The sequence below is a fragment of the Abrus precatorius genome, unplaced genomic scaffold (assembly GCF_003935025.1).
Source record: "Abrus precatorius isolate BTA unplaced genomic scaffold, Abrus_2018 Scaffold2, whole genome shotgun sequence".
Taxonomy (NCBI): Eukaryota; Viridiplantae; Streptophyta; class Magnoliopsida; order Fabales; family Fabaceae; genus Abrus; species Abrus precatorius.
Window position 1 is genome coordinate 10,618,495 of NW_020874362.1, and position 24,335 is coordinate 10,642,829.

The 24,335-nt window shown below is 34.0% G+C and overlaps 1 protein-coding gene and 1 non-coding gene across 2 annotated transcripts; one reads left to right on the plus strand and one right to left on the minus strand.

Annotated features, from left to right (window-relative positions):
- Window positions 1–234: 234 nt before the first annotated feature.
- LOC113860285 lies at window positions 235–341 on the minus strand. Its single transcript, XR_003503739.1, has one exon. It is a non-coding gene; the product is annotated as a small nucleolar RNA R71 (small nucleolar RNA).
- Window positions 342–21,260: 20,919 nt separating this feature from the next.
- LOC113859231 (non-specific lipid-transfer protein 3) lies at window positions 21,261–21,780 on the plus strand. The gene is made up of 2 exons (XM_027492044.1): window positions 21,261–21,655; window positions 21,757–21,780. Exons 1-2 carry the CDS (start codon window positions 21,310–21,312, stop codon window positions 21,771–21,773), a joined length of 363 nt encoding a protein of 120 aa, XP_027347845.1. The 5' UTR covers window positions 21,261–21,309; the 3' UTR covers window positions 21,774–21,780.
- The last annotated feature ends 2,555 nt before the right edge of the window (window positions 21,781–24,335 follow it).

Genomic DNA, 24,335 nt, shown 5'->3' on the forward strand with positions numbered 1-24,335 from the left:
TCTGGTGGAATTTCTGATGATCCTAATTTGCATATTTCTAATTTTCTGCAGTTGTGTGATACTATAAGGATGAATGGAGTAAGTGAAGATGCTATAAGACTGAGGCTATTTCCATTTTCTTTAAGAGACAAAGCCAAATGTTGGTTACAAGCACAGCCTCAGGGAAGTATCACCACATGGACTAAACTTGTGAATAAATTTCTAACAAAATATTTTCCTCCCTCAAAAGCTGCTAAGCTGAGAGGAGAAATAACATCTTTTGTGCAGCATGAAGGAGAATCACTTTATGAAGCATGGGAAAGATATAAAGAGTTGCTGAGAAGATGTCCACATCATTGTATTCCAGAATGGATGCAATTGGAAACTTTTTATAATGGAATGAATGTAGTAACTAGAACTATGATTGATGCAGCTGCAGGAGGATCTTTGAGCATGAAATCCTTGGAAGAAGCCCAAAGAATCATTGAGATGATGGCTTCATCCATGTATCAGAATTCCAACTTGAGGAATACAAGAAGAGGCAATGAATACGAAGCAAAGATGATGGAAACTTTTCTTGCACAGAATCAGCTGCAGAACCAATTATTTTCTGATCAAATAGCAGCTTTGACTCAGCAGATTAATAATTTGCAGACTGGAAATGTGGTAACAAGTCAGTTGACATGCGATTTTTGTGGAGGGAATCATGCTAATGGTGCATGTGATGTACCTACCCCTAAACCACAAGAGCAAGTCAATTATATGGGGAATTATCAAAGACAGCAACAATCTTATCCTCAACAATCATTTCCTCTTGGATTTCAGTATTCTAATAATAGGAATCAACAATTTTATAATTGGAATCCTCAGAATTCTGCAATGAAAAGCACTAATACATCTCTTCCATTTTCAAATGCAGGAAATCACCAACAAAAGCAGTACTTTCAAGGAAATTCTTCTACTCAACCTCAAAGGAGTCAACATTCAGCTAGACCAATGAGTGAAAGAATGAACGAGATTGAGGAAACAATGTTACAATTCATGAAAGTCACTCAATCCAGCATCAAGAATCAAGAAGCTTCTATGAAGAAGTTAGAAACTCAAATTGGACAGTTGGCTGAACAATTAACAAGCAGAGATGAAGGAAGATTTCTAAGCAACACAGTGGTGAATCCAAAGGAACAATGTCAAGCTGTAGTTACAAGAAGTGGAGCTGTTGTAGGCAGTCCAAAATCAGCTGAAAAGAAACTAAATAATGTTGCAGCAGAAAAGCAAGTAGAAAATGCAGCAGAGGAAAGAAATTTAAAAGAAGAATTGCAGCAAGGAAACTTCAAGCTACTAAAGAGAGAACATTCAGAAAAGAATGAAGAAGTTCATAAAAGTCCTGAAAGAAAGACAAAGAAGCAATTATTTGAGGACACTTACAAGCCAATTGATCCAGAAAAATATAAGAGACTGCCTTATCTTCAAAGAGTGCAAAATCCTAAGCAAGAGGAGCAGTTTGAGAGGTTTCTAAATGTGTTCAAAAAGCTGCAAATTAACATTCCATTTGCTGAAGCTTTGGAGCAAATGCCATCTTATGCCAAATTCATGAAGGAACTACTCTCCAAGAAAAGGAAGTTAGAACATGATAAGACGGTACCCTTGACAGAGGAGTGCAGTGCTATTCTTAGAAGAAAACTTCCTCAAAAATTAAAAGACCCAGGATCCTTTAGCATACCTTGTGAAATAGGAAATTGTACTGTGGGAAAGCATTGTGTGATTTGGGGGCAAGCATTAATTTGATGCCATTAGCCATTATGAAGAAATTGGGATAGAGGAAGTGAAACCAACCAACATTACATTGCAATTAGCTGATAGATCATATACTTATCCATATGGAGTAGTAGAGGATTTGTTGGTTAAGGTTGACAAATTTATTTTTCCTGTAGATTTTGTCATATTGGACATGGAGGTAGATGCAAACATACCATTAATCTTGGGCAGACCTTTCCTTGCAACTGGACGAGCTCTCATTGATGTGCAAAAAGGAGAGTTAATGCTTAGAGTTCAAGAGGAAAAGGTAATATTTAATGTATTTGAAGCTTTGAAATATCCAATTGATGATAACACATGTATGAGAGTAGATACATTGGATTCTATGATCACTCATTATTCTTTAAATGGATTTGATGAAATTTCTGTGTTGGGAGAAACCATAGCTGCAGGAAATACTAAATCTCTGCATTTTGAAGATGAAAACGTATTTGAAATGGAGCAGCAATTGGAAACTCTACCTATTTTAATACCTGCAGAAGAATCAATCAAAGAGGAGTTGAAAAATGAAGGAGAAAAAGAGAAAAGTTAGAAGCTGGAATTAAAGCAACTTCCATCTCACTTGAGATATGCATTCTTAGATCATAAACATGAAAATCCTGTTATCATAAGCAATGAACTCAAGGAAGAAGAGGAGGAGAAGTTGCTGAGAATTTTGAGAACCCATAAATCAGCAATAGGGTGGAACATCTCAGATTTGAAAGGTATAAATCCATCATTTTATAAGCACAGAATTTTATTTGAAGAAAATTTTAAACCAGCTGTGCAGCCTCAAAGAAGATTAAACCCTGCCATGAAGGAAGTGGTAAGGAAGGAAGTCATTAAACTATTAGATGCAGGGATCATATATCCTATTTCAGACAGCAATTGGGTAAGTCCTGTGCAAGTGGTACCTAAAAAGGGTGGAATGACTGTAGTACCAAATGAAAAGAATGAGTTGATACCCACAAGGACTGTCACAGGATGGAGGATGTGTATAGATTATAGAAAGCTGAATGATGCAACCAGAAAATATCATTTTCCTCTACCTTTTGCAGACCAAATGCTAGAAAGGTTAGCTGGACATGCATTTTACCGCTTTTTAGATGGATATTTTGGCTATAACCAAATTGCTGTAGATCCAATTGATCAAGAAAAAACTGCTTTTACTTGTCCCTTTGGAATATTTGCATATAGAAGAATGTCGTTTGGGCTGTGTAATGCTCCAGCTACATTTCAAAGGTGCATGTTAGCTATTTTTTCTGACTTGGTTTAGAAAATAATTGAGGTATTCATGGACAATTTTTCTGTTTTTGGGAATTCATTTGATGATTGTTTATCTAACTTGTCCATTGTTTTACAGAGATGTCAAGACACCAACTTGGTGTCAAATTGGGAGAAATGTCACTTTATGGTGCAAGAAGGAATAGTGCTTGGCCATAAGATTTCAATTAGAGGGATGGAGGTTGATCAAGCTAAAATAGAAGTGATTAGTAAATTACCTCCACCTGTGAATGTGAAAGGAATTAGAAGTTTCTTAGGCCATGCTGGGTTTTATAGGAGGTTCATTAAAGATTTTTCTAAAATTGCCAAACCTCTGAGTGACTTGCTTGTAAAGGATGCAGCATTTGTATTTGATGAATCTTGTATGCATGCTTTTACTATCTTAAAAGAAAAACTGATTTCTGCTCCAATTCTTGTTAAACCTGACTGGACTATACCATTTGAGCTAATGTGTGATGCAAGTGACAATGCAGTGGGTGCTGTATTAGGACAAAGAAAAGATAAAAGACTACATGTGATTTACTATGCTAGTAGAGTCCTAAACTCTGCACAGATTAATTACACAACCACTGAAAAAGAGCTGCTTGCTATAGTATTTGCTTTTGATAAATCCAGGTCTTATTTAGTAGGGTCTAAGGTTGTGGTATATACTGACCATGCTGCTCTGAAATATTTGTTTTCTAAGCAGGATGCTAAACCAAGACTGCTGAGATGGATTCTACTACTTCAAGAATTTGAGTTAGAAATTTGAGATAAGAAAGGAAAAGAGAATGGTGTTGCAGACCATCTATCCAGAATTCCATTGGATACAATGTCATCAGATTACTTGGATATTAATGAAGAATTTCCTGATGAAAAGCTGCTAACTGTGGATGAATTACCTTGGTTTGCTGATATAACGAATTTTAAGGCCACTCAGCACATTCCAAAGAGAATGAATTGGTAGCAAAGAAAGAAATTTCTTCATGACAACAAGTTGTATATTTGGGAAGATCCTCATCTATTCAAAATTGGAGTAGATGGCATTTTAAGAAGATGTATTTCACAGAAAGAACAAGCTGATATCCTATGGCATTGCCACAATTCAGATTATGGAGGCCATCATGGTGGATCAAGAACAGCTGCCAAAGTATTACAAGTTGGATTTTTCTAGCCTACATTGTTCAGGGATGCAAAAATTTATGTAGAAAACTGTGATAAATGCCAAAGAGTTGGTAACATTTCCAGAAGACATGAGATGCCTTTGAACAATATCTTGGAGGTGGAACTGTTTGATGTATGGGGAATAGACTTTATGGGACCCTTTCCAACTTCTTTTTCTCATGAATACATACTTGTGGTAGTGGATTATGTGTCTAAATGGGTGGAAGCTATACCAACTAGAACAAACGAAGCCAAAGTGGTGATTTCCTTCATAAAGAAAAACATTTTTTCAAGATTTGGAGTGCCAAGAATTCTGATTAGTGATGGAGGATCACACTTCTGCAATAAATACCTTGATAATGTTCTGGATAAGTATGGAGTAAAACACAAAGTAGAAACTCCTTATCATCCTCAAACAAGCGGACAAGTGGAAATTTCAAACAGAGAAATCAAGAAGATCTTAGAGAAAGTAGTCAGTAACTCAACAAAAGATTGGTCAAGGAAGCTTGATGATACATTATGGGCATACAGAACTGCATTCAAAACACCAATTGGTATGTCACCATATCAATTAGTGTTTGGGAAATCATGTCATCTTCCTGTGGAACTTGAACATAGAGCATATTGGGCTACTAAATGGCTGAATTTTGATTCAACCAAGGCTAGAGAAAAGAGAGTGTTACAGCTACATGAACTAGAGGAATTCAGACAAATTGCATATGAAAATGCAAAACTGTATAAAGAAAGGACTAAAAGAATACATGACAGATTCATCTTGCAGAGAGAATTCAGACCAGGGCAATTAGTTCTACTATTCAATTCTAGATTGAAGTTGTTTCCTAGAAAACTCAAGTCTAGATGGTCAGGACCTTTTATGGTAAAAGAAGTATCTCCCTTTGGTGTTGTGTTACTTGAAGATCAAAGAGAAGAGAGAAAGTTTAAAGTCAATGGCCAAAGACTGAAGATTTACAATGGAGGAGAATTCAATAGGAACACTTTTTGCATTAACTTGGTTTCTCAGCAGTGAGGAACATTTAACGTCAAGCTAATGACGTTAAAAGAGCGCTTTGTGAGAGACAACTCACATTTCTGAACCATTTTTACTCTATTTGCAATTTACTTAAACTTTTGTTAATTCTTTATTTCAATTTCTGCAATTTTCTGATTTTAGATTCTGTTTTATATGTGTTTTAGGAATACTGTGTTGATTCAATGAAGGTTCATGTTGCGGATGCATAAATGAGATGATTGAAATTGAATGCATGAGGCAATTAAGTTTCTAAGGAGCTTTGAATAACAAAAGGAGTCACTATTTTACAGAAAAGTGATCACGCAGAGCTTCAATTACAGGGTTCCATTCTGAACAATCACTTTTGCTGATGAAAGTGATCACGCAGAGGAGCAAGGAACGACACCCTTCTCTGGAAGAATCACTTTTGCTGATGAAAGTGAACACGCAGAACCCTTTGGAAGACACCCTTCTCTGGATCAATCACTTTTCCCAGTGAAAGTAACCACGCCCAGGCTTAAATAGGGGTAATGTGATGCGCGTAGTTACTTTTTCCAATAATAGTGACCACGCGCATGAGTTATGCGTAGTTTCAAGTTAAAGTTGATGCGCGTTACCACTTTTTCTAGTAATAGTAATCACGCAGAAGGATGTTACTTGCGCGTGATCACTTTTTCCAGAAAAAGTGAACACGTGCAGCTCATTTCAAATTACTCAATGCAAAGCCCTCTGGAACGTTCACTATTTCTAGCAATAGTGAATACGCACATGCTATTTACCCTCAAAGTGTCACTTTTTCTAGCAATAGTGAACACGCACACAACATCATCTCTACAACTTCCATTTTTTCTGAAAAAAGTGGCCACGTGCAGTAAGCGTGTCCATTAAAATGCATAAAAGGAACCACGCAGAGCCATTTTTAGAATCTCAAATCTTCATTTCTTCATCTCATTTCTCAAATTCTTGATCTTTCTGACCTTTTGCTGAACGAAATTTATTTTTAAGCAATCAATTGAAGTTCATTCTACACATTTCTCCAAATCCAGGTCAGTATTCTACTTCTCTGATTTAGAAATTAGGGTTCTTCATTTTGCAGAATTGTGGAAAACACTGAGTAATGGAAAAATAGAAATTTTCTTGTTAATAACTAATCTGAACATGCAATTACATGGCAATGTAGAGTAATTCTCACTTCAATTGATAGATTTTTAGATGGAAAAAGACCTACATTGACAGATTGCATGAGTTAACCTTAGGACTTAAAGTGAAAAATAGTTAGGAAGAAATTTCTGCATAAATGTAACTCTTGAACTCTAGCATTTTGCATTCAAAATCATGAATATATGAGTTTAAATGCTTCAAGGAACCATATTCTGCATTGTTATGATATTCTTAAATTCTGCATTATTCATATTCTGCTATTCTGAAATTGAAAATGTCCTGCATTGCATTCATGTCTTTCAGTGTATTGAAATATTCTTTTTATGCAGGAAATTTAAAAAAAAAATGGTAAGGACATCAGACAACACTCCAGTTGGCTCTTCTAGAGGTACTCTTAGAACAAAGAGAGGAAGATTAGCAGGAACCTCTTCATTAAGGCCAAATCCTCAACATGATCCAAGGTTCAGGAGTATAGCTCATGAGAATTATTTCAGAGCTAATATCTTGAGAAGAAAGATTGTCCAAGATAGGGCAATTGAGATAGCTGAAGACCATTATCCAGAATACAAGGAGGAAATTCAGAAAAGAGAATGGGAATCCTTCTGCATGATGGCTGGCATTGGCTGGAGAGACATTACACAAGAATTTTATGCCAATGCCATGAGATTTAAGGGAGATCAGCTGCCTAAATACCATTCAATGGTCAAGGGGACAACAGTTGATTTTTCTATTGCTAACATCAATAGAGTCCTCAACATTAAGACTCAAAAGCAACCTGGGCAACAAGACTTTAAAGCGTTCAGGGATGCTGAAAATAAGGACTATGTTCAAGTCCTTGAGAGGATTGGGAAACCAGGGACTACTTGGGAGCTGAATCTATCAGAGAAACCCAAATGCATCACAACCAAGAACCTTTTGCCCTTTGCAAAAGTGTGGAGCACATTTATTTTGAGTTCATTCATGCCTGTTAGGCATAGCTCCACTTTATCAGTGAAGAGAGCTGAACTCCTATATGCTATAGTTAATGATTTTTATATAGATGTAGGAGAAGTGATTAGTGGATGCATTCTGGACATCCTCAAGAGAAAAAGAGATTCTCTAGCTTTCCCTTCTTTAATAACTGTTCTTTGTGAGGATGCAGGTATTGAAATTGGAGATTATCAAATCAAAATTAGAGCTGCACCTCTAATTACAGTAGCTATGGTGAAGGAGATTTATGCTACTGTCTCTTGCACATTAGAAGCCCCAATTCCCTCCCAGTATAAAAGAGAGAATTCAACCACAATGAAGGAAAAGATAGCCTTCATGGCTGAAAGACAAAACTCTTTAGCTGAGAGGCAGAATGAATTGCACAGCAGTTTGAAGGCTGGCATCATGCTTTTGGAAGGTGTTCTCATGAACATTGGTCAAAAGATGGGCATGACCAAAGAAGACTTATACTACACTCCAGATCAAGCAGAGAATGTCCAATGCCTGAGGTCAACTGTCTTCAAAGACCTCCCCATCTACAGAACTCATTTCCCTCCACCAGCAGCTGCTGCAGAAGAGGAAGAAGATGATGATGAAGAGGATGATTTGGAAGATGAGGATGAGGATGAAGATGAAGAGTAGATTAGGAATTTAAATTTCTGTCATTAGTTTAATTTTTGTCAAAAGATTGTAATTAGAATTTCAGACTTTTGAGTACTGTAATTACATTTTAAGTTTTATTTTGGTTATGAACAATTCTGTTTTAAATATCTACTAGCTTTGAATTTTATTGAATTTTTTTTTATCTGATAATTGATGAACAACTTGTGATGTTTTTGTGCAGACCATGCTCTCAAACTCTGAACAAGGAGCGCATGGAATGATTGAAATATGCACAACTACCATGAAAGGGGGGTTTAATTCTGTACCTCTATTTTCATGTGTACAGCTTACATTTTGCATAAAATATTCACAAGTTAGAAAAAGATTAAACTGCATTAGATTTTGTTTTCTTGATAAATAAACCTGATTTTCACCTGATTGAAATTCTGATTGTTGAATTACATAAGTTGTTTTTCCCATTCTTAACATGATTGTCATACTTGTATTTTTTTAAAAAATAAAGCAGTCTTGCCATTTTATTCATGCAAATTCTTGAAGTAAATAGTGAACTGAATTGATGAATATTATCCATTTACTTCCTTGGTGAGACTTGAACCTTTTCATTCATTGATGTGTGACTGATCTCAAATTCTGATTTACTCTCTAGAACTTGCTTTGTTTCTTAACTGAATATGCTGTTTTGCACTAATCACATAAAGGATGGAGGCCATTATTCAGATTTACCTAGTGAGCCAAATAGACTACCTTTCATTCTTGAATGTCCTATTTAGCCCCTTTGAGCTGATAGCCTTTCTTTGATTAACCTCAATACAAGCTTTTCTAGAAAAACCATTTTACCTATTCAAATAGAAAAGAGGCAAATTGAGTTGAATCAAAAATAAGTTTTAAAACTAAGTTTAGGGTAACATCATGTTTCTAGTGCATTACTTGAGGACAAGCAATGTTCTAAGTTTGGGGTAGAAAGGATTGAGAATAGGATTGAAATGAATTAAGAAAGTTAGAAAAAGTCATGCAGAGAAAATATGAAAAAGAAGTAAAAAGTTGCAAGTAAAAATAGAAAAATGAAAAAGAAATAAAAAGAAATCAGCAAATCAAAAAGGAAAAGGAAATTGGTAAATAATTCTGCAAAAATTTAAACTGTGATTGAAAGTTGATTAAAAATAGAAACAGTTGATGCAACCCTTACTAAGTTTAAAAGCTTATCTACTCAATTTGCATCTTTTTTTGTTTGAAATTAGCTGCATTTATATCCTGAATTCATTGAAATCATACCTGTCCTTGAGCCTTAATATCACCTAAAAAGTCCTCTTGATATGTGATTAATTGTAAATTTGCAAAGGAGGTTGAGAATATAGGCAAGCTTATGGCAGAGTTTGATGAATTTGGTGATGCTGAGAGCAAACACAAGCTTAAACACTAATTGAGTTAGAGAAACACTTTCTGAGAGCTGTGATAATGTTTCTCAACTCTGTTTGCATGTAGCTTTAATGATTTGCTTGACTGAAATGAATGAGATTGTGTAGCAAACAGATAAGTCAAGTGTGACTATCATGATGAAGAATTGGTGAATGACTTAGTGAGAAAACAATTAGAATGCATTGAAGTAAAATGGATTTTTAATCTGAATTTTTCTGAAAAATGTAAAAAGTTTTTGGATTCCAATTAATAAGAATTTACACCCTTGATATGTTTTAATTTGCTTGAGGACAAGCAAAAATTCAAGTTTGGGGTAGTGATGAATCCATATTTTACTAGTATTTTACAATAGTTTTTAGTGCAATTAATAAAGAAAACATGCTAGAAATAGTAGAAAATCCTTAAAAAAATAATAAAATGTTGCATGTCACTTTTAAACATAGTTATTTTAAAATTCATTGATTTTCTATGTAAAAAGTGACATTTGAAGTATGCTTTTGTAGGGAATTCTGAGCTAAGTTCATAAGGATTGGATGGTCAAAGGAAAAATAGAAGAAAAGTAGCAAAATTTGGAGGAAAGAAGTTGATAATTGAAGAACAGCCTCTGAGTGATCACTTTCGCTGGTGAAAGTGATCACTCCAGAACCATAAAATAGAGAAGAGCTTATGCGTAATCACTTTTGCTGGCAAAAGTGATCGTTCCAGAGAGGTTGCAATGAGAAGAGCTTCTGCGTAATCACTTTTTTTGGAAAAAAGTGAGCGTTCCAGAGAGTCCTCCAAGAAGAGTAGCTGCGCGTGTTCACTATTATCAGCAAAAGTGAACACGCGCAAGAAAGCAGCTTCTGCGTGTTCACTATTTCCAGCAGAAGTGAACACGCGCATGACATTAGCAAAGGAAGCTTTTGCGTGGCTACTATTTTCAACAAAAGTGAACACTTTGAAGTGCGCGTGGCTACTATCACCAGCAAAAGTGAACACGCGCAAGTGGAAATGAAGAATTAGCCTTTGCGTGATTACTATTGCTGGAAAAAGTGATCATTGTTTTATTTGACCTTTGTTTCTTTTCCTTCTACTTTCCATTACTTTTTCATGTATATTTTGCACTTTATTCTTGGACTGTTTGCATGTTTTGCATTTTCTATTTCTTTTTCCCACATTGCAGACAATGTTTGGTTTAAGTGTGAGGGGAGGGAGTATTCCTTAGCATAATTTTCATTGGATTCTCTTGCTTTTAGATTTCATTTATGTGAGCAACTTTTCATTTGCCATTGTTAGTTGGAAGTTTCATAACTTGATAGATGTGTTTTTTGCATTTTGAGTTTAACTAGTTTCATGATGATTAGGTTGTGGATCATTGATTGGTAGAATGTATGCCTTAGTAAGATTTGTGCTTATCTTCTTTCTTGTGTGTTTCACTCATGTTTGTAAGCATTCTAGAACTTGATTTAACTCTTTTTGATGTTATTTGTTCACATGCACTTTTGATATGATTTAGGCCTTCTTTTAATTTTAGCCACTTGGCCAAATTGACTTACCTTGCATGTATTCCATTTATTTTCCCCTTTTAAGCCTTATTGACCTTTCTTTTTGATGATTTTGCAGCTCATTCCTAGCCATGTAACTTGAAAAACTATGATGTGCCCAACCTTTGGGAATAGATGAGCTTTGGAATTGTATTGGGAATTGGTTAAAAACAAGTGTGGGGGTGTTTTGGATACATTGCTTTATTTATAAAATTTTGAGAAGACTTTAATGCTTTGTAAGTTGATTGGAAAGTGGATTGTATAAAAGTAGTACAGTAACTGTGGAAAAAAAAAAGAAAAAAAAACCTATGGATCTTGTTTGTTGCTGTGTAAATAGTGGTGATGTGTGTTGCTGTTTTTCTTTTATTTGTTTTTAATCCATTCCTCATTACTCTTCTTTTCTCTTTGGTTTTTAGCTTTGTACACTTTCTTTTATCTTTCCTTTACCTTAGCCACATTACAAGCTTAATAAAAGTCCTATTGATCTTTGGTGTATGTGTTTTAAATGATAGAAATTAGAGGCTCTTCAAGCTTATGGTAATGCTTACCTTCATGATGTGCTTTGAGTGAAATGTCTTACCTAGACACTTGAGAGAATGAGTGATACACATCCTTGTGAGAATTTTACCAATTATGATCCATTAATTGATTAGATTGAAACTCTTCTTCACTTTTAAATGTTTTGAGCACATTCTTGATTGTTTTGATTCTTCCATATTTTGATTGTTGGACTGATTTTTTCTTGCTCACATTACTTACATTTGGGGATCCATTGAAAAATTTTGCTTTGTGTTCATTCTATTCCTTTTCTTTTCTTTTTGCTTTGGGGATTGCAAAAGCTTAAGTGTGGGGGTATTTGATGGCTCATGTTTTGTTTCCACATTTATAGTCTTAGTGCATCCTTTACATGTCTTTTCCTTCCCTTATTTCTTCCATTTAGTGTGTTTTTGCATTTTGCACTTTAATTAGGAATTTCTTGTAAATACTTAACTTATGTTCATGTTTTCTATTCTGACCTTTGGTTACTAATTTAGCCATAACTTTTTTTGTAGATATTCTTTTTGGCTGATTCTTTTTGCATTGAATTCCTTACTTCCGGAGCTTCAATTTGGAGATTTGGATTGTGCTGTTTGGAGTTTGGAGCTATTTTCTATGATTTTTAGAAGTTGAGACTTTTAGTTTAACTTTTTGTATTGATTTTTGTTTTGTCTTGCTTTTTTCGTTTTTTGTTGAATTTATTTTTGGCCCAGCCTTGGCCCATTTATTTTATTCTTTTAGGACTAGTATTTATAGAGGCTAGGGGCTGATTTGGAAGCACCTTTAATTCATTTTTTTCATTTTTCCAGTTTTGTTGAACTTTCTCGCTCCCAATATACTTTCAATTTTTTTACCCATTCGTTTTCTTCTCTTACATCTTTTCACTTCGAATTCATGTTCCTTTGCATTTACAATTGAAATGAGCTTAAGATTCTGCAATTTCAAGATGTTTTCTTCTCCATTTCTTCCTCAATTACGTTGCCAAAGTCTGGATTGCACATGTTTAATACGTTTATGATTGCTCCGAGTTTGTTTTCTGACCTTACATATTTGCGATTGCATAGAACGGATGATTCGATTGAATTGTACCTCTGGTTCTTGATCGTATAACAAGCAATTGATTAACTGATTGTTGTGCAGAAGAGATTTAAATTAATTTGGTTTAATCACTTACGTTTGTATTTTGTGTGTTCTGAATCTTTAATTATTTGATCATTCTCGGTTTTGGTTTAATTGCGATTTGATTTACTTGCATTTTAATTCCCTGCGATTTAACTCTTTCTCTACAATTTAATTCTCTATATTTTAATTCTGCAATTTAGTTCTCTGCATTTAATCACAAAACTCCCCCAAACATACAACTCTTTTCTACATAATTGATATTGAACCGATGTGTATTTGCATCCTTGTGAGATGACCTAGGTTACTCCCTAAACTACACATTTTTATGAGAAATCTAGTTACTTTTGATGCCAGTGCGACATGGATATCAGGGAGCGATTTGGAGAGCTTTTGAGGATATGTCCTTATCATGATTTTCTGACTTAGAGGCAGGTACAAATCTTTTACAGTGGCCTGTCAATCACTACCAGGGCTACAATTGATGCCGCAGCAAGAGGGTCCCTCACAAGAAAAGATCCAGATGATGCATACAAACTAATAGATGAGATGACATCTTCTAGCTTTCAGTGGCACACTGCTGACTCTTAAGACATCAAGAGGAAAGAGACCGCTCTGGTCTACCAAGCAGAGAGCAGCAGCCCAGTAATGAACCAAATGGCAGCCCTTGCAAAGCAACTAGAATCTTTAATGAAGGCTCAAGACCAACCTGTAAGAGTTCCTATAAGCCCAGAATTTAAGCAAGAAGAGGCAAACTTCATGGGTAATCACAGTTCGGGGTGGAGGAGTATTCCTCCTAACTCTTGGGGGAATGGCTTTAGAAGTCAAAATTTAAGTGTTTATCGCCCTCCTCATGTGCAAAGTCAAGGAGCAATACCTGAAAGAAAAGAAGCTCCTAGATCTCAGTCCAACTTTTAAGAATAGATGATGCAATATGTGCATTACTCTGATAAGAGGATGACAGAGCTTGAATCCAAGTTGGACCAACATATTGAAAGAACTGATAAGAGGTTCGCAGAGGTTAAATCTAAAATACAAGCCAACTCTTCTAAGATGAGTGCACAATTGGAGTAAATTACGAACCTCCTGAGTCAAAGAGTGATCGAAACACTGCCATCTCAGCCTGAACCTAATCCAAGGGAGCAATGCAATGCCATCACCCTTAGAAGTGGGAAGAACTACAAGAATTGCATAACAGAGACACATGCACGCCCATGCTTATAGAGAAGCACGCCCATACTGATTATATATGCACACTCGTGCTTACTGATAAGCACGCCCCTGCTACAACAAAAGCACGACTGTGCTTATACAAGCACGCCCATGACAGTGATAAAAGCACGGCTGTGCATCACTATGAGCAAGACCGTGCTTCAAGCGAGGAGCCTAAAAAAGAAAAGAAGAAAGAGCCTCTTGTTCAACCAAGGCCTTATGAGCCTAAGATACCTTTCCCACAGCGGTTGCAAGGTCACCCTCCTTATGATGAAGAGCTCCACAAGTTCTTAGACTTATTGGGCAAAGTGCACATCAATATGCCTTTCATTGATGCTATCTCCAAAATGCCCAAATATGCTAAATTTTTAAGGGATATTTTGACCAATAAAGAAAGTTGAGAGCACATGAAACTGTGAAGCTCACCCAAGAGTGCTCAGCTATAGTCCTTAAAAAGTTTCCACCTAAGCTTAAGGACTCAGGGAGTTTTACTATTCTTTGCACAATTGGAAAAACTCATCTTGATAAGGCTTTATGTGATTTAGGAGCAAGTATTAATCTTATGCCTTATTTTGTTTTCAGGAAGCTTGGAATGCATAAACCTAAGCCGATCTCCATGTCACTTCAGCTGGCAGATAGGTCGATCATATACCCTAAAGGCATAATGGAGAACGTACTTGTAAAAGTTGGGGAGTTTATATTTCCTGCTAACTTTGTGGTACTTGACATGGAGGAAGATGATGATGTCCCCATCATACTAGGGAGACCGTTCTTGGCCACTACTAGAGCCATTATAGATGTTCAATAAGGGAAGCTCACACTGAGGCTAGATGATGAGGAAGTTGTATTTCAAGTTTTCAATTCTTTCAAGTACCCTTCTAGCCAAAAGTCCTGTCACTTTATGGGCAATGTTGCTTCTCCTCCTCCAATTTATATGAAGCATGGAACAACAAGAAGAGGGCCAAGGAGGAAACAATATAAGAAGAAGAAAAGACAAGAGCTTAAACCATCCATTAATAAGCTTCCTGATTTAGAGCTTAAATTTTCTTCTCTTTATTCTAATCCCCATCTTATGAATAATTTTTCTAATGTAATAGGTGTTGGAGATGCAAAGCTATTGGGGAGACAGTTACATATCAAGGGAGTCACCTCTGAGACTCATGCCTTCTTCCCACCTTGATTTAATAGGAACGTCAAGCTCATGACGTTAAACAAGCGCTCCCAGAAGGCAACTTGTGTCTTTCATTTTATTTAAATTTTATTTCTTTTTGTTTATTTTAATTTTGCTATTGTTATTTTATTTTTAGAATAAAGAATAAGCATATTGAAGGATTGCAGGAACTGAGTTGATTGTTCCCGCACACACTTTTGAGCTCTGATCTGAAAGCACGCCCGTGCTCATCCCATACACAGTCGTTCATTCAGTCACAGTTATAGGAGAAAGCTTTACATCGTAAGCATGGGCATGCTCAAGATTTCAGCGTGGCCGTGCTCCCTTACCTGAAGTCGTCGCGCTAAGAATTATCAAGGCACCTCTTTCCTTTTTATTCAATTGCCCTCTTTGCATGCTTTTAATTGATTACTTTCAAACATTGAGGACAATGTTTCGCTTTAAGTATGAGGGAGTAGTTCCTAATTATATGATTGTTATTGCATGTTATTGTACCCCTTTCCTCATTGTTTTGTATAATTATCTCCTTAAGATTTGTGCTCTAGAATTTGACTTGGAACTGACTTAAGACTTCACTTTTTAATTGCATGTTTTTTAATATGATTGAGGCATAATAGAATTTTTATTCTTGGCCTTCAGCATGTTTGAGATACAACTAGTTGCCCACTTTGAGCTTTATTGATTTTCTTAGTCCTTTGCATTAAATTTATAAAAATATTTTGATGACCTTGAGTTTATGAATGGAGCAATTGAGTTGTTGAATTATTTGATAAATTCTCCTCTATATCTCTTATGTGCAAAAAGAAAGAAAAGAAAAGAAAAGAAAAGAAAAGAAAAAGGGTTATATATGATTGAAAGGAGAGAAGAGTAAAGATATTGTTCACATACAAAAATATAAAAATTACTCTAAGAGCTTCATTTGTAAACTTAGGGGATGTTTGTAATTGTTATAATCCATTAACCCCCTTTGTATATTCCCTTTCTTTCATTTATCTCACCTCAATTATTATAATCCCTTGGCCACATAATAACTTGAAAAAGATCTCATGATTTTTACTTGCATTTAATTTATTTAGTGGAGAGTCGGTTTATAGTCAAGCCTATGGTAGTACACTCTTCTTTAGGAGAACTGAGTGATATCTTATTTTGTCCCTTAGTGAGAGAGGAAAGTAGAGTACCTCAATTTGATGTTTGAGTGAAAAGTATGGAAATATAAGATTCTAATTGGGAATCCTTTTGATTGCTTATGCTCAGTGATATTACTCTGGTTGCTCTCTTTATCTCCTCATCTCGGGTTCCTTATGTGGTATTATGTTTTAAGTTATTATGTTACTCTTAACCAGCACTTTGCTTGAGGACAAGCAAACAGATAAGTATGGGGAGTTGATAAGTCTGTAATTAGGCCCTCTTTTACAGCCCATGTATTCATATTTGATCTTTATTTTATTTAAGTTTTACACTAATTTATATACTAATTATGCAGTTTGGTATAAAGAGGCCGCAAGTGGATTTTGGGTGCATTCTTGGCCCAAATTGATGGAAGATTAGAGCTTCACAGCAGTCAACACGCCCAGACCCATTCAATAAGCATGGGGGTGCTTCGAGCCCATGCACGGTCGTGCTTAAGGCCTTGCACGGCCGTGCTCATCTGCGGGAAGCCCGTTTATGAAGAGTTTGTAGGGTTTTCAAATCCTATAAAAGGGAAGATCTCAGGCATCGTAAAGGGACTGGCTTTTACATCTTGGCTTTTGCTCTAGGATACATCTTTCATCTCGTCTCTCTTACACGGGATCCTTGGTACATGCTTGGGGAGACTTGGAGCTTCAAGCGATCGTACTTGAAGACCGGGAACACATCTCACACTCTAGTTTGCTATTTTTGTTTATTATGGCTTTGTTTATGATTGTTTTAGTTCTTTTCTTTAGCATGAGTAACTAAGTCCATAGCTAGGGCTATGGAACTATTGTTCATGAATTTATGAAATTTTGATGTTTGAATCTAAATTTTATTTTCGTTTTGTGATTAGATTTTATCCTATTGCGCTTCTTTCTTAATCCTAATTAATTATATCGTCAGGCAACCGCACCTCAGTTAATTAATAAATCTATAGGGTAAAACGAGACAAAAGATTAGGTGGACCAAACCAATCTTTTTCTTCTAATCGTTATTAAATTAACAAGTTCATAGGTTCCTTAAACTTTCTTAAATTGATGTTTTGCATGACCATTTGGGATGTTAATTTAGAGAAAATAATATTAATATTGCATGACCATTGGGTATTAATAGTATTTGTATGAATGATTGGTAATCACAAAGAAATCAGATTTAGAGTTAAACAGAAGAATAACATAAAGGATTGAATGAGAAAACCCATATGCCCTAGGTTCCTCTCCGATAAGTTTAACCAAGACGTGCATTGTATTCCTTGCTCTTAGTTTTATAATTAATTTTATAAATTCTTGTTTTTAATTAATCTCGTATCTTTGAAGCTTAAACAATTGAATTAGAAAATTTTTAGTAATTGGAAATCAATCCTTGTGGGACAATATTTCAGAAACTTAATTTAAGAACCCTTTATTACTTCTCGATGGATACACTTGCCCTTCGAACAATGAGTTAAAACAACTATTTAGTAAAAAATATAATAAAAAATATACTTGTGAAAAACTTAAGTGACAAAGCTAATGGCACTAAAGAATTCATTTAATGTAGACATTTTAGCCTTAACTATTAATATTGTTGATAAATTAAGGATTATATTTTTTTCATTTATTCTAAGTGATGAAAGAGAATATTCAACTTGTAATTATATTGATAAACAAATCTATTAACTATTAATATTATTGCTAATTTAATGATTATATTCTTTTATTTATTTTGAGTGATGAAAGAGAATATTCAAGTTGTGATTATGTTGATAAATGAATCTAAAACATTTCAAAACATAGTTTTTGAGACACTACTCCAAAAGTTTTAAACACTTAAAACTTCAAGACTTTCTAATAACAAAATTATATTAAATGGGAATTATTGAGCTCAACGTCGTTGAGATCACTATATATATATGTCAGTGGTCGATGCCATTTGAAGTTGAGGCATGATGGTCTGTAATGAACTATGTAATTTCTTTAACTTTTAAGCATTTGAGAGAAATTAAGGATTGGTGTAGAATATGATATTATAGTTGTTCGGTCACATTGGCATGTAATTTTTTCATTATACTTCACATTGATGACTAGTCGACAAAGTCGATGGTATTTGTAATCATGAAAGAAGTTGCATCAATAAGGGAAGCAGTTGTCACTATAATTCAATATTGTATGATTTTGTTGAACGAAATCTAAATTAAGTGTTGTATCTTGTGATTATATGTTTGTGACCACAACATGTTGTTAGTTCTATAGTATTTTTTTCAAATTTTCAAAATTTTGAACTACAGTTTTGATTTTGTCCAAGTGGAAGAATGTTAGAATTTTTTTCATATAATTATTATAGGCTACAATCAATTATAATTTTTTAGTTTTGTCAAAAACAGACTAATATTATAATCCATTTGAGGATACTTAAATCTACTAATAATGTAATCAATTACTTATAGACTTTGGATAGTTAATACAAGTTAACATGAAAAATAGTGTTAGAGGTGCCTAGGATTAATAAATAGTGGTTAAGTTTTCTACTGTCACATCAACATATTCTATTGCTCTTTGAATTTGTCTCATTAAAAACATAATATTGTGAGAGTGTCACATAAACATATTCCATTGCTCTTTGAATTTGTCTCATTAAAAATCTAATATTGTGAGAGTGTATGACATAAGAAAAAGACTTAACTACTCATTATTTAGAATTGATTTATCATTACACCTAGTACAATTCATAATATCTAAAACAAGTGATGGGTAATTTTATAATTGATATTCTAAAATCATATAATTAGTAAAATTCAATTTAATTTAATTTCTACAAAATGAGTTACCCAAAAAATTAATGTAAATCCCTAACTTTAAGACATATCTCTGACTTCTAAGAGAAATCTCCTGACTTCTTTCTCAAACTTTTCCTAAATATATTATTTGCATACTAAATATATCTTTTACACGTATCCTAATATTTTCTAGTAGTTATCCACATATGTTAGTTCTTGTCTTGTGACTCGTAAACAAGTCATTTTCTAAAAAAAAGAATTATGTGACTTAATTCTCTTTCACCTTTTGTATGACATCTATAAACTATTCTTAAATTTATTTATTTGGAGGAAGTGAAAATATGTAAACGTTGGTGTTTAGTTTATTTATTCTAAATTTATTGATCAAGAAGTCTTCGTTTCCTCGATTAGAGGGTAATTAGTCGATCATAAAGTATATGAACTTCTCATGATGTTTATTAGTTACATGTTCTAAATTTTCCTTCTGTCTGTCTTTCTAATTTTAACAACACAAGGGATTATGCCTAGTGAAGGAGGTTATTTGGAGGTTTTCCACTTGTTATGATCCAATATATATAATTGAAGCTATTTTAAAAAAATACGTGATCAGGTTAAATTGGGTAAATCAACTTCCAATCTGATTCGCCCCAAGAAAATAAAACTCTAATCAGATTGAATCATGGAACTAGATTGGGTCATGAATACTCATAATTTGACATCTGTAATTGATTAAAAGATATAAGCACTGGCATATTGTCTCAGCTATATAAAATACGTGTAGAACGCTGTAGTAGTGCATGAACCACTTTTATATTAACGTACTTTGCTTATGTTTCGATTGCATTGAATTGTCAGGGACACGTGTTACAAAATCTGGCATTTCGGAAAAGTTAGAAATTATCGTAGTTATTATTTTGTCCACATCATGTATTCTTCGAATTCACATGCAATCATGTCACCCTGATCATGAGAAATCGACTTTACCAATAAAATTTTTGAATTTCGTTTTCCCATTATGTAGCAGAAATCATTTATATATAGCTCTGACCAAGCTAAATAAAAACACGTGTACTTGTTTGATCTTTCAAGCATGCATAGTGGAGCAAATTATGTGGTAGCCTAAGTGCGTCGAAGTTTTGTCTAGCCAACTTTTTTTATGTTCACACCGAATTTTCAGCCCACCTACCATTGCTGTACCTCTAATCTCAGTGCCTAATTAGTATAGGACATGCTAACCAGAAAAAGAAAGTAGAAGCACTTTTCTTATGTAACAAAATATAATATTTTACATTTTTTAATACCCATATCACAGCATGCTCAGTGTGAATTATGAGCTATGTTGTAGGTGAAAAGGATACGAATTATATGGAGTATGATATATAAATATGATATGTTTTAAGAAAATAAGATTTGAATATACCTTATAATTAATTGATTTACCATCATCACCATATTGTTATTAGTCTTTAACTTCTTAAAAGGTTTACTTAAATAACATAATTATAATTAATTAAAATAAAATATTATATTCAATTTATAATATTAATTCTTTTATCGTTCAAAGAAAATATATCCTAAAATTTAAAAATTAAGAAATCAAATTTTAATATTAAGACAATTGTATAATACAAATATTTTATATAAATATATTAATTTCATTCTTTTTTATAGGGTTCACTAGTTGGCTACTCAACTCGTTCGAAATTAGTTCTGTGAGTGACAAATTTTAATGGGTTAGACTAAAACAGTCTGAATTCAATTTGGCTTACAAAGTGGTGTTCGTTCTTCTTTTAGACATTTTGGGAGTTTAACTTGGATATAATTCAGATTTAAAATTTAAAGTTCAGACTTTACGTTTAACTTAGTGAGACATACCCATCTTATTAGCTCTACTCTTTTATAAGAAATAACTAACAATGTTTTTTTTATCTTAATTATAAAAAATAAAGGCTCATTTTTAAATATATTAATTATTAAATTTAAAAAATTAGTTTATGATATGTGTTAATGAGACATTTATTGTTATTATTATTATTATTTATATACGTAAATATATTTATTTATTTAACTTACAAATTATTAATTTGACTACTTAACACTATAAATATTTTAAAATATATTATAAATTTATAATATAATTACTTTTTATTAATTTTGATAAATTATTTATTTATTATAAAAAAAATGAGAAGAAATAAATCAAATACGTGATTGTGCATCATAAATTTTGAATAAACGAACTTTCTTGCAGGACATTATTATTATGTGTTGAACATCCCAAGGCTACAACCACCCCACTAGAGCTAATGTGAGGCCCCTTTTTCCTTTTCAGAAGTGTATATAAAGAAGGTGTAGCTGGTGCATGGAATTCAGGGTGCTTACAGAAAATTGACGCACAAGAGAGTGAAAAGAGTAAGAAGAAGATTTGAAAAGAAGGGTGATGGGGTTGCAGGTGAGAGTGTTTCTTGTGACAGTGGCAGTGTTTGTGTTGGCATCAAAGGAGTTGATTTTGGAGGCTGAGGGAGCTGGAGAATGTGGAAGGACCCCTATTGGGTCTGCAGCGGCTAGTTTGAGTCCATGCTTGGGTGCTGTCCGTAATGTGAAGGCAAAGGTTCCACCAGCTTGTTGCGCCAGAGTTGGTGCTCTGCTCAGGACAGCTCCAAAATGCCTCTGTGCTGTTCTTTTGTCCCCTCTTGCAAAGCAAGCTAAGATCAACCCTGCCACTGCTATCACTATTCCAAAGAGATGCAACATCAAGAACCGACCCGCAGGAAAGAAATGTGGAAGTAAGCACCCACTTTTGCTAACTAAGATTTTGCGTTCAATCACTCTTCTTTTCAGCAAATCGTTAATGCTCTTAATTAACCTCTCCGCTTTCTCTTTACAGGGTACACTCTCCCTTGAAATCAAACAGTAGAACAATATGCGATATGAAGTGTTAACAACGTTAGAGAACTAAATAAATGCAGCATGTGGGGTCTGGAGAGTAACCTGTTACGGTTGTGGCATTCTGTATTCTTACAATTACATAGTTTATGTGTTGTGTTGTTTGTTATGATAATATTAATGATAAACGTTACCTGGTTCTACTTACCATTTCTCCATAACTTCAGTTACTATTTACAATAATTTATATCTGCAAAAGTCCAAGTACAGCTCAATGCGGGCGAGCTTACCCTCCATATGCAAGGTTTGGAGAGGTATAATTCAACGTAACATTATATTCACTCCAATAAATTCTAAGGTTGGACCACTCTATCGTGTACACTACTACTATTATCATTAATTATACCATTTTAAATATAAAATAGTTTTAAAAAAATTATTATATACTTTATTATAAAAATAATATCAAATATAATTACAATAATATATATATATATAATAATAATTCATTATATTATTAATTTAATTTGTACATTTGTTTAGTTATTTAATTAAAATTTATATGGTATGTTAATTATTTATTATTTTAATTAAGAATTAGCAATAAAAATTGATTATACAATAATTAAATGATAAAATAACATTTTATAAAAAAAGTAATTAAAGTAATAATAATTAATTTAAATAAAAGCAAAACAGAAACATTTAAATTTTAAAAAACATAGATAATAAAAATGTATTATTTTATTAATGTAATCATTTTTTTTAAATGATAATAAATATAATTTTAACATGAATACCTAAAAAAACATATTGGTGGTTATAAGATAAATTATTCAAAGAAAATCACTTAATTGTAGTAAAAGCATGAAAAATTAAACGCTTCTTATTATAACCCTTCCTCGTAATACAATTTTATACTTATTCAATAAATAGAAAATAAAATACTCATAATATAATTATGGTTATTTTATTATAAATTGATACATAAACAAAATAAATAGAAAAATTAAAATTAAAAATAAAAATAAAATTGAATAGATTGACTGTCGCATTGCGCATGTAACACCTTAATTTAATTCTTTAATATTTTTTAAATAAATTAATTTCACAATAAATGAGAATAATAATAATTTCATTCAAATAGTTCTGAATACATAGTTTCAATAAAGAATTTCAAAATAAGGGAGGGTTCCAAGTTTCGAACCAAAATAAATGCTATAGAACTAATTTAATTACATTACAATTTTTTAAAATTAATTTTCTAAGTCTTATAGCAATTTCATTCTTCTCGTTCACTGAGTCTGGTGCTAATCGTCTTAGTCATCTGAAAAATAAATATAAGGATGAGTCCTCTACACTATCACAAACACAAACATGGAGACTCACCTTACCCATTTTATAACAACCAATAATATGATAAAATTATACTTTGACAGCATTAACATATATTCTTTCTAACCATGCAAACACATATTTGCACGTCAATTCACACACAAGTGCACTCATTTCACCTTCAATCATGTTACATACACGTGCGCTCACTGCACGTTAGTCACCCTCATTGTGATATTGTGATCACAGTTTCCTGATGCCTTTAATCTTAGAGACTTACTCAATTTCACACCATGGATGGTCGTTGGTTAGCCCCCGCCTCAGGGATATAACGTGTGCGGTCACGGACCCCTTAGCAAAGATGTTAGTCAGAAGCCAAGTCAGAAGAAGAGTGTGTGGCCTGTGGTGCACCAACGCTCACTATTGGTTGTCAGATCAGTGTATTTATGTGTATTCATTATTCCACTTGAACTATGTTGTGTATGTTAAAGTGTATGAATTATTCATATATTGGAATGTGAATGTAAAAGTTGTATGATTGTCGGGTAAGGAGCAGTTTATTCTCAAATGTTGTGTTATGATGTTGTTGAGCGTGATGTGCAGAGCGGGTTAGAGATTGGTTGTTAAGCGAATTGTACATGAGATAAGCTATGGGGTATAATCGAGAACCAATATAATCTCATCTAAGAGAGAGATTGAGAGTTCTGAGTGTAAGGTGTCTCGCTCAAGCAAGAATAACTTGTGCAAGATTAGACATTTTGGAGCATTCTCGCTCAAGCGAGAGCAGATAAGATTACCCCAACTGTCCCCTTGCCCAGGTGAGAGGGGATCTAGCTCAAGCGAGAGGCGACCTCGCGTAGGCGAGAGGTGTTCGCTCAAGCGAGGAGTTGCAAGAAAAATAGGTAGCTCTCTGGACCCAATCTCGCTCAGGAGAGAATTTTGTTCGCTCAGGCGAGATGCAGCTCAGTCAAGTGAGGTGTTCCTCGCTCAAGCAAGAATAGTAGAAATCTGAGAGGTTCCATTGTCTGATTTTTTCGCCCAAGGGAGAAAAGATCTCACTCAAGCAAGGATTAGCTCGCTCAAGTAAGAGCGCGCGGTCCTGGAGAGGTATTTAAAGAGCCTCAGCACCCAGAAACACTCATTTTTTACCAGATAGTTTTCCTCTTTCATTTTCTTTCTGTTTTCTCACCATTTTACCTTAGAGAAACCTTCTCAAGACCGAATTTCTTCCTGATCCAAGTGAGA

Bases quoted from the DNA above. Each gene is read 5' to 3' on its own strand.
- LOC113859231 (XM_027492044.1), top strand. From the start codon at position 21,310: ATGGGGTTGCAGGTGAGAGTGTTTCTTGTGACAGTGGCAGTGTTTGTG.